This window comes from Cyprinus carpio, chromosome B23 (genome assembly GCF_018340385.1).
Source record: "Cyprinus carpio isolate SPL01 chromosome B23, ASM1834038v1, whole genome shotgun sequence".
In the NCBI taxonomy this organism is placed as follows: Eukaryota; Metazoa; Chordata; class Actinopteri; order Cypriniformes; family Cyprinidae; genus Cyprinus; species Cyprinus carpio.
Genome location: NC_056619.1, coordinates 23,245,454 through 23,256,454, shown reverse-complemented (window position 1 = coordinate 23,256,454; position 11,001 = coordinate 23,245,454). Strand labels below are relative to the sequence as shown.

Sequence of the window (11,001 nt, the reverse complement as noted above, 5' to 3'; positions counted from 1 at the left end):
GAGCAGTTACTTCTAAAGAACACAAAGCCACTTCAGCTTCCTCTGAGCATGTGAAAGAGTCTGAGGTTGGATGTATACTTACCCAACATACAAACATCACTTCGAAATTCTCCTATTTTTTAATTAACTGATTGAGTATGTTCTTATAACTCTCAGGTTATTATATACAAGATACATTTCTAGTTTCAGCATTATTTATTCTTCAGACATTTCACTTTAAATATGATCACTATCAGCTGTATGTAAAGTGACCAACATTTGGTTTTCAAGCACTGAAAATAGGTCATATTCAACAATCTGAAAATGGAGCCTCATTGAGCCTCATATCTCTGGGACTGAATGATGCGGGGCCTTGAAAATTAAGATTCCAAAAGAAAAGTTTATTAAGAACTAGAATCTAAAATGACGTTGTGATATCTTTAATACTTCTTGAGTTATATGCACACACACTTTGGAAAAAGAACTCAGACAGGCATGTTTAATGCGGTTGTTTTGACAGAAGAAAAAAAGATACATTTCTAGTTTCAACATTATTTCTTCTTCAGATATTCCTCTTTAAAAGAAAAGAAGCATCTTATTTTTCCAAATTGACCCACATTGGGTTTCTGACCACTGAAAATGAGTACAATTTAATGATTTACCCATGGAGCCTAATTGAAATCCCAATATCTCTGGAACCGAACCGTGTAGGGCCTTAAAAATGAGGATGAAAGGAAAGTTTGTCGGGACTCAACATCTAAAAGGACATTAAGATAACTTCTTGAGTTACAGTCATGCAAACTTTGGAGAAAAATTTGAAAAGTGTTGTTTCCCCATTTCTGAATGGTCACCATTGGCACATAATGCAACAAAGATGGCTGGAGTCAAAATATTTTACTAATAGGTCTACCAAATCTTATGATGCTGCCTTCTTTCTGAAGTCATTTTTAACCCCTTGTAATTTGGCTGATTCTCTGAATCAGAATTGCCATTTTGACCCCCCTCTACAAAACAGTGGATGCCAATGCCAAGTGTAAACACTTTTGGAGCACTTTTTTAACCCTTTTTATAAGGTTCTATAAAGAGCCATGAAAGGGTTATCTAGAAACCTAACAGTGTTATAAAAGATGTTTATGTCCATCATGTACTTTGGTGTAACTGAGTAGGCTATCAGTTTCGCTCTACAGAGGACAAGGTTGTGGGGAGTGACAGCATCTGTCTGGGTAGAAATACACATTTGAGTTTAGAGTCATGGTGCATATCTCACATTTGTTTAAGTAAATCCAATTATGTTTATAAAGGTCAAAAGTAGCTAAATTGACAGTATGTGAGCACTTCACAGTTAAAAGAGAAAGTGTAAAAAAGTTAAAAGGTAGCTTAAATGTTTTTGTGACTGAAATTGATAACTTTGTTCCCTAGCTTTTATCAAGTAAAGGTGACTCCATTTCCCCCCAGTTTAATAGCAAATGATGTTACAAAAACAAATGACTATGACTTTTGATGGCAAAACTTGTTTTCTTGGAAAATTTGAGCACATGTGACTCTATTATGAAGCTTGACATATGATCACACACACATCATTTGGGTCTTTTGCTCATGAGAAAGCAGGTGACTTTCCTATTGTATTGGTTGCCTCTTAGAAGAGCAGTTATAAAGATCACAAAGCCACTTCAGCTTCCTCTTAGCATGTGAGATGAAAGGATTTAGAGTCTGAGGTTTGAAGGAGGATGTATGTTATTTACCTTTATCATACAAACATCTCTCAGAAATCAACAGAAAAATAACGCTGCCCTTTTATGATTCACTGAGATGGTACATTCACACAACCTGCAGTTATCATAGCTGGTTGATCTAAAAAATATAGTTCCTGAAATTCCAGTTCATTTTATACTAGAGATTGTGGTTGTCTGCAGTGATCAGTTAATGAGCTGTTCTGATCATCACTGTGCTCTACAAGATCAAGAATTCAGGTAAGTCATTTATGTATTCATTATAACTTCACTTGTTTCCTTAGAGACTGTATTAATGTTTGCATTAGGATTGTATTAAATCTCTCTATACTTTCAAAAAAATTTTTTTTGAAGTTGTAAGTAAAACAAAGACTACTGGACCATGTTTTACAAGAAATCAGCATAACTTACCGTTTCTTTGTAATTATTTCTAAACTTTACAAGGAAATTCTAAGTGAAACGAACAGCAAAGACCTGGACCGATCTGTTCTGGCTAGTTTGTGACTGCGGAACAACATGACTGAGGAGTATACTGACATTTCCTACTACATCGATGACTATGAAGACCAGTTGTGTCGCAAAGAGGAGGTGGTAAAAGTCGGATCTATTCTCATTCCGCTCTTTTTCACAGCAGTGGTTGCATTGAGCTGCATTGGTAACATCTTCATTCTGGTTTTCCTTGCACTCTACAAAAGCTTCAGATGCCTGACCAATGTCTTCATCCTCAATTTAGCTGTGTCAGATCTGCTGTTCACTTTTGGACTTCCATTTTGGGCATCATACTATATTTCTGGTTGGACATTTGGAGACGTTGGCTGTAAAGCTGTGAAGTTCTTCTTCTATGTGGGCTTTTACAGCAGCGTGTTGTTCTTGACTCTAATGACCGTTCAGCGTTACATGGAAGTGGTTCATCCTCTGTCTGACTGGGACTGGAGCAGAGGCCTTTCTCTGTCTCCTTATATCGTTTGGATCCTGAGTGGAACGGTTGCACTGCTCGGTTCACTTCATAGTGAAGTCATGATAGAATCTGGCAGTAAATACTGTGAATATGGCAGCATTGAATGGAAATCTGGCATTGCTTATTTTCAAAATGCTTTTTTCTTCATTGCATTTGTAATCATGGGTTACTACTATGGCAAAATGCTTCGGACGATCACAAAATCACCGACTAAGAAGAGACACAAGAATGTTAGACTAACATTTTTTATTGTGGTGGTGTTTTTTATCGGTTGGGCTCCATATAACATTGTTATGTTCTTAAAATCTTTGACCTTCCATCCATTCACAGTCTGTGAAGTAAGCATAAGACTTGACTATGCTTATTATGCTTGCCGAATGTTAGCTTTCTCCCACTGTTGCATAAACCCTGCGATTTTAGTTTTTGTAGATACAAAGATTTGTAATACTTTACGAAAATTTTCAAGGAGGATGTTTTGTGTAAAGACTCAAGTATGTGAATAAATATAAATTCGTATTTTTGTTACGCTTGGCAAGATAACAGAGACTTGAGAGAAAAGAGGCTTTAAGTGCTTAAAGGAATAGTTCATCTGAAAAAGAAAATTTGCTGAAAATGTACTCACCCCCAGGCCATCCAAGAAGTAGATTGTAGTTTGTAGTAGAAGTAGTCTGTTTTTTTCATAAAAGCAGATTTGGAGAGTTTTTAGCATCACATCACTTGGTCAACAATGGATGATCTGCAGTGAATGGGTGCCGTAAGAATGAGAGTCCACACAGCTGATAAAAACATCACAATAATCCACACCACTCCAGCCCATCAAAGTGAAAAGTTTCCTCATGAGAAAGAAATCCATCAAGACATTTTTAACTTTAAACTGCTGCTTTCACCTAAAATATGACGACTTTATCAATATTATTATTTTGGCCAGTTGAACAAACCATCCTGTCTGAATCAGGAGAGAAATATTCGCAGATCAAGCACAGTTTAAAAGCAAAAATGATCCAAAGCAATCCTAAACTAATATGTCTGTGGATTTTGATGTGAGAGAAGAACAGGGGATGGACTTTTTCACTTCAAGAAGCGTTATTATGGATTACGGTCGGACGTGATGGTTTAAAGTTAAAACGTCTTAATGGCTTTGTTTCTTACAAACACACAGCCTTTCACTTCATAAGATGTTAATTGATGGACTGGAGTGGTGTGGATAACTTGTGGATTATTGTGATGTTTTTATCAGCTGTCTTGACTCGCATTCTGACGGCACCCATTCACTGCAAAAGGATCCATTTGTGAGCAAGTGATGAAATGCTAAATTTCTCCAAATCTGTTCCATCTCATCTACATCATCTACATCTTGGATGACCCGAGGGTGGGTACATTTTCTGCAATTTCTCATTTTTGGGTGAATTATTAATTTAAAAATGTGTAAGAAAACAAACACTGAAGATTGAAGAATCTGGCTGCACATGGGATCATATTCTTAAACAAATTACAAGGAACACCTGAAACAAAAATGTTCAGTGCTATATATCTGTGAAAAAGCATTTTCTAATTTGAATACACAAAAGAATCAATTCAATATTTCAGGGAAAATATGTTGTGAATGAAGTGTTGTGTACTTCTCAAATACTCCCACTTAAAATTCCTGTAAAATAAACCATGAGAACTGTTTGTGAAAATGCAGATTATGCAGTTTTGTTTTTTGTGCAGTGAAATACGTCAATTGTAGTCATGACTGTAAGTTGACTTTGTTTTCTTTCACGTGACAAAGTATAAATTGTGGTCTGTGGAAGGAAGCACAGCCTCATCATCGACCTACTTAAACAGGAAAATGGAAGATTTGAGATCATACCAAACTTATTTTTGCATATAATTTTTAACAGGTAAATATTAGTATTTCTTTTTTTAAATACATACTGCACACGAGATGCCAAGATCTTATCACTTTTATAAAAGCAACAAACTTTTACAACTTTTTAAATGGTCTTATTTATGAAATAAATAGATGATTGAAAAGCAGTTTCTTCATGTATATTTAATGAGTCTGTCCTACAGTTGATTTTAAACTTGAAACAAAAGCAAGGGCTAGAGCTATGCTGTGTTATTTATTAAGATGAAAATTAAACAAATCATGTGAATACTCTAACGTAAACCAACTCTTTTGAAACTCCCATTAACTGGAAATGACCTTTAAATGTTACTACGGACTTGCCACAACCCTTTAGAGAACAACTACTTCCATTGTGAAAAAGATAGGTAAAGTTTCACTTCTGTAAAGGAAAAGAGAAATGGCCGAGTTTGAGGTAGGTGTCTTTAACCATCCCATTCAACATAAAAACACTCAAATATCCCGTCCAAAACATCCATAACACTACATATTGGCCTCAGTTTGCTGTGGGTTTCAGTTTGCCAATTTTGTGTCATATTAGTACAAACAGAACTGACAAAAAATTAAGGTAAGAATATTCTTCTTTATTATTTATTAATAAATAAAGGTTTTAATTAAATATCTAAAATTAATAAAATACAATAATACATTCTAATGACAAAATTAATATGATTATACAGAGAACATCATGACTGAAGACTATACAGAGTATCCAGAACAAGAAGACCAACTATGTCACAAAGAGGAGGTGATCAAAGTTGGATCCATTGTTATTCCGGTTTTCTTTGGTGTTCTGGTTGTGTGTAGTTGCATTGGTAACCTGCTGGTTTTGGTCATCTTGGTGCTGTATGAGAAGTTTAGATTGCTGATCAACATCCTGATCTTCAATTTAGCTGTGTCAGATCTGCTGTTCACTTTTGGACTTCCATTTTGGGCTTTGTACTTCACCTGGGGTTGGACATTTGGAGAGGCTGGCTGCAAAGCTGTGAAGTTTCTGTTCTATCTCGGTTTTTACAGCAGCGTGTTGTTCTTGACTTTAATGACCGTTCAGCGTTACATAGTAGTGGTTCATTCTCTGTCTGACTGGGAGAGAAGCAGATGCTTTTCAGTTGCTCCCTTTATCATATGGATGTTGAGCGGAACAGCTGCACTGTTAGTCTCCCTTTATAGCCAAGTCTTAGAACATGAAGGGAATCTTTACTGTGAATTTGACAGTATTCAAGTGAGACATGCCGCTGTTTATTTACAGAATGTTTTCTTCTTGATTGCATTTTGCATCATGGGATTTTGTCACGTTAGAATGTTCCAGACAATCACACGATCCCAAACAAAGGGGCGACACAAGACTATCAAACTGATATTCTGCATTGGGCTGGTATTCTTCATTGGATGGGCTCCATACAACATAGTTATGTTCTTGAGAATTCTGCAGGACTATGGTTTGTCTTCATTTCTAGAGTGTAATGTATCCATTCATCTTGATTATGCATTTTACACTTGCCGGCTGTTGGCTTTTTCCCATTGCGGCTTAAACCCAGTGCTTTATGCTCTAATTGGAGAAAAATTTCAGAAACATTTACAAACAATATGGAAGAAAATGTGTTCAAAATAAAACAATTCTGACCTATCCTGAGACAAATGACTTGTTTTTGGTGTGTTTGTTAAATGCAACAAATCTCACAATGCATGCCTTATAGACGACCACTCAAAATGTTGGGGTCATTTTTTCTTTTAATTAATACTCGGCTCAGCAAAGATGCATTAAATTTATCAAAAGTGATCAGTAAAGATATTTATAATGTTACGAATGTTAAGATTTCGATTTAAAAAAAAAAAAAATGCTGTTCTTTTGAACAAATTGTAATAATATTTCACAGTATTGCTGTTTTTACTGTTTTTTTTTTTTTTAATAAATTCAGCCTTTATACAACTTCTTTTAAAAAAAAATCAAAATAACTTACCAACCACAAATTTTTTAAATGATAGCTTACATTATACCATACATCGTTAATAATTATTAATAGATCATATAATAATAATCATATAATTGATTTAATTGATTAAACAGTAAATAATTATATACTGTGTATGTGTGTATGTTTATTATATATATATATTATATATATATATATATATATATATATATTCATTTTTAAGCAAGCATGAACCAAACATACTTCTCCATAGTTGCTTGAAAAATACAGACATAATTTAGTTCCCTAAATGATCTCAGAGAAATATTGTATTGTATTGTATTGAATAAAAGCTTGATTGACAGCATCTGTGGCATCCTGTTGAAGACCACTGAAAATGTTTAGATCCCTGTTCGAAAGAAAATGAAAGCGTGTTACGTTGTTTTCTTAAACATTTAAACCTCAGGGGGGAAAAAAGATGTCAGCTTTACATCGGCACCATATAAACCATGGCTGAATCTTAACATCAAATCGTTTCACATGCAAAAGTTTAATCTAGGCCAGCAAGATGTAAAAAATAAAATAAAAAAAAATAAAAATTGCACAACCACAGCAGTAATTTACTGTGACAACTTCATTTGACACAGACACATGAACAAAGCAGCCTTTGTCGTTTCCAGATAAAAACTTTATTGATTTTCATCATTTGTACATGCATATAGGTCGACTTGGTTGGGAGAAAACGCTTCAGTTTTTTAAAGTGGTATTCAGTGCTGTTCGTTAGGTCAAGGGCACATGGGAGCTTTATCAGAAGTGCTGTTTCTTCACTGAGAAATCGCTCCCTGACGTCTCAGTAAACAAACTTGTTTTAAACCTTCACCCACCCTCTTACAAACAGATTTTGTGCAACATTTATGCATACTTTCTTAGCGTTTGCATATATCAAGATTTACAGTTTCTTGGTTTCAAGATATGTAATTGATCCCTGCTTCTTTTTTTTGCATGGTGTCCATTGACCATCCACCGATACTGACTACAACAAAAACAAACTGAGATGGTCTTTTATAAGATAAATCGCTTTATATGTCATCCTATATAGGATACTTTTGATGGTGGTGTCATATGTTACGAGCTTATTGATGAACAGGATTTTTCAAAAACAAAAAATCAAATCAGCCCTTTAACAACAGCTCTATAAACAAATCTTCAAAACTTCACTTCATCTGATAAGGCAGAGGAAAGACAGGTAGCAGCATTTCAATTTAAAGAGATTCTGCTTGTTTTTTTACTATGTTATGATTACTTTTGAAGGATTTTTAACAATTAGCTTGTATGGGTTCTACCGATGAAACAGACGTCATATTTAATGTAATGAATATAACAGCATAAGTTTCTATAGTACAAGTTGCTTTCGGATGTCTGTGATTAATGCTACTGAAAACAACAGCAGGGTGAATCTCACCAAAACACATCCAGGTCACATTTCATCCCAAAATCTAATGGAAAAAAGGTAATACATTTTTTTTATTTGAATCGGCATTAATTACAGGCAATAGAACAACTGTTTACACAATGTACATACTTCACACTTTACATAATATATAATAATTTTCCCCACAATTACTGTAATAAGAAATGAAAGGGTGTGCTTAATTTAAACGCTAATACTTTTTTCCATTTAATTTTGAGTTAAACATATCATGGATATGTTCCTGAGCAAGTCCGATTCACCCAGTCACATCACAAAAAAATAGGATGACAGTTTTGCTTCGCTCAGACTGCGTAGAGAGCCGTACATTGAGGTGGAGTGAGACGAGGTCTTTGCAAACCATATCAAAATTCATAATTCAAGAGGCAAAAATCTGTTCAAGCTTTGCAAAGAGGGAAACAAATATGTTCTCTTCATTTGAACAATAATTATAAAACTAAGCAGAGAGTTCAGCCACTCACACAATTGCTGGCATAACGAGAGCAAAACTACAAGGTTTTGCCATAAATCTAAGCAAACACAAAAAACATCATTCTCTTGTCACACATTCCTTATGGTTAGCACTTCACAGGAGCCTCCACGACAGCGACGACACTTTTCTTCAAGTATTAGAAAGATGACAGATGTGGTTCCTAAAGCACACCATTTCAGTTTGAGGAGACAGGATCTGATTACAGGAAGTAGAAGCCAAGAGATCTTAATTTAGTAATTTCTCTTTGCTATTTTAGGTGTCTTAGTGTCAAATGAAGGAAAGTGCATTGAGGGGATCTCCCTCCGACTCAGTTTTCTTTCATTCCTGTGTTGCATGTTCCATTTCCACCATTATAAATATTCATACATCTATAATGGGAAAAAATCTAAATAAGGTAAAGGGGCCATCGCATGTCACCCCAAATCCATGTTGTGTCCGGACTGACTGACCTGAACTTTACTGTGCCGGGTTTTCCTCCAGTCCACTCACATTATGCATGCTGCCATTCTCTCTGAAAGCCAATAAGGGAACCTTTCTCTTCTCCTCTTCTTCATTTTCCACCTCCTCTCCATCTCCATCTTGACGGGACAGTTTGGTCCCCACGGGAACCTCTATGACCTCCTCGAAAGCCTCTGTGACAGTGCCATTTTCTCTGAGCTGGACAACCACACTTGAAGTGAAGAAAGGTGTGTTTTTTTATAAAGTTTTTTTTTATCAGGTTTGTGATCTTGTGGCTTAAATGCATGTTCTTGTATTCTCATTTGAAGTCATTTGGGATAAAAGTGTCTACTAAATTAATAAACGGAAACAGTGCTCATACTGTCTGTAAACAAATTATCTAAAGTGCTTACAAAAGAAAAAATAAGTTGGAGTTCCTCCTATCACCAGTAGAGGGCGGGATAGATTCATTTACTACATTACATTGATCCATTTAGCAAACAACTATCTAAAGTGACTTTGAAATGAGGACAAATAAAAGCAATTTAAAAATATGTAAATAATAATAAACAGGGACAGCAAATGTGCAGTAAGTATCCCAATAAAAAATACCCTTTAAAATTATTAACAACTATTTAATCATCTTCATGTATTTATAAAGACAAATAAAAGCAATTTTATGTATATATATATATATATATATATACACACGAACTCTGGTCCCACCTGTGACCTGATGTGGGCAGTATGGGTGTAACGCAGCTGGGCCCTGTGTGTCCATTACTGTCACTGCATACTGTCTCAGAGGTCTCCGGAGCCTGAGGGGCTGACACTGTCACTGAAGGGCTGCTGGATATTGAACTCACTAAGAAAGACAAGAGAGTGGAAAGTTAGAGATGTCAGATTCACAACAGGCATCATAAATTGGAAATGTCATGTCAGAGTAAGGAAACACTGGTGCACATGTAAATGTTAAAATCACAAATCACCTGAATTCTGTCCGCTCTGCTGGCTGACATCGCCATTTCTCTGTGGGGTGGTTTTCCAAAACGTAAATAAATGGAAAAAAGTAAATAAATAGAAAGTGTGTTAGTGAAGAGCCAGCACTTCAAATTAGAGGTAACAATGATAAAAAGAGGAAAGCAATTGCTCACAGACATTACATCTTACCTGATCAGATCGGCGTGTGCGTTTCATAATTTCCTCAAGGCGCTGTGACAGACAAGATTCAGATAATATTTCAACCCTGCCATTACCTTAAAAAGCACTCAAAATGAAATTAGCTTACCTTCTTCCTCTCCATTCTCTCAGCCTCCTCTTTCTGGAAGTGTTTCTCTCTCTCCAGACGCAAACGCTCTGCCTCTTCTCTCTGGCGAGCCTCCTCTTCCTCTTTCTGAACATACAGAGCCACAAAAAACACATTTAGAAACATTGTACATATAAAATCAGCATGCATTTACTTCATGGTTGTCAAACCTAACATGTTATTGAGATTAATTACGTTTAATGCTAGCTAGCACACATATTCTAAAAAGAGGGTTTAAAAAAATGTCTATATCATTAACCATAAGCCTTGATCTATGCCCTATAGTACACAATGAATGCATATATTATGAATATAATATGCATTATATATGTATTTTATAGTAAGACATTAGCAAATTACATAAATATACACGCTACCATTCATGTTTGGGGTTGATAAGATTGTTTAATGTTTTATAAGCCTCTTCTGCTCATCATGGCTGCACTGATTTTATAAAAAATACAATAAATACAGAAATATTGTATAATATTATTACAATTCAAAATAAATGTTTTTTATTTAAGAATATTTATTCCTGTAATTTACTCCTGTGATTCAAAGCTGAATATTTCCATCATTACTCCTGTCTTCTTTGTCTGATTTGCTCAAGCAACATTTCTCATCATCAATGTTAAAAACAGTTGCGCTGCTTAATTTTTTTGTGGAAACCATGATACATTTTTATTCGGGATTCTTTGATAAATAGAAAGTTCAAAACAACAGTCCAAAAGAACTTTAAGTAACTTTGGATAAAAGTTTTTATATGCAAAAAAGGTCTGCATTAAAAAAATTAAATAAATTAAAAATTCAAAAAGTGAAGAAGAAAAA

The 11,001-nt window shown here is 35.0% G+C and overlaps 3 protein-coding genes across 15 annotated transcripts in view; 2 read left to right on the top strand and 1 right to left on the bottom strand.

Moving 5' to 3' along the window:
* The first annotated feature begins 1,260 nt into the window (after positions 1 to 1,260).
* LOC109060694 (chemokine XC receptor 1-like) lies at positions 1,261 to 3,801 on the top strand. Its single transcript, XM_042751082.1, has one exon. It carries the CDS (start codon positions 2,226 to 2,228, stop codon positions 3,168 to 3,170), a length of 945 nt encoding a protein of 314 aa, XP_042607016.1. The 5' UTR covers positions 1,261 to 2,225; the 3' UTR covers positions 3,171 to 3,801.
* Positions 3,802 to 3,914: 113 nt separating this feature from the next.
* LOC122141868 (chemokine XC receptor 1-like) lies at positions 3,915 to 6,317 on the top strand. The gene is made up of 2 exons (XM_042750377.1): positions 3,915 to 5,123; positions 5,236 to 6,317. Exon 2 carries the CDS (start codon positions 5,244 to 5,246, stop codon positions 6,165 to 6,167), a length of 924 nt encoding a protein of 307 aa, XP_042606311.1. The 5' UTR covers positions 3,915 to 5,123; positions 5,236 to 5,243; the 3' UTR covers positions 6,168 to 6,317.
* map7b (microtubule-associated protein 7b) overlaps positions 5,981 to 11,001 on the bottom strand; it is a 35,783-nt gene continuing 30,762 nt past the window's right edge. For 10 of the 13 annotated variants that reach the window (XM_042750370.1, XM_042750368.1, XM_042750364.1 and 7 more), the window contains 5 exons: positions 10,156 to 10,260; positions 10,038 to 10,079; positions 9,857 to 9,911; positions 9,594 to 9,732; positions 7,141 to 9,099 (listed from right to left, as the gene is read on the bottom strand). In XM_042750370.1, coding sequence (XP_042606304.1) covers positions 8,886 to 9,099; positions 9,594 to 9,732; positions 9,857 to 9,911; positions 10,038 to 10,079; positions 10,156 to 10,260 — 555 coding nt within the window. In that variant the 3' untranslated portion in view covers positions 7,141 to 8,885. Of the gene's footprint in view, positions 6,105 to 7,140; positions 9,100 to 9,593; positions 9,733 to 9,856; positions 9,912 to 10,037; positions 10,080 to 10,155; positions 10,261 to 11,001 lie in introns of those variants that run through there. The other 3 variants (XM_042750367.1, XM_042750365.1, XM_042750366.1) reach the window with 3 other exon arrangements.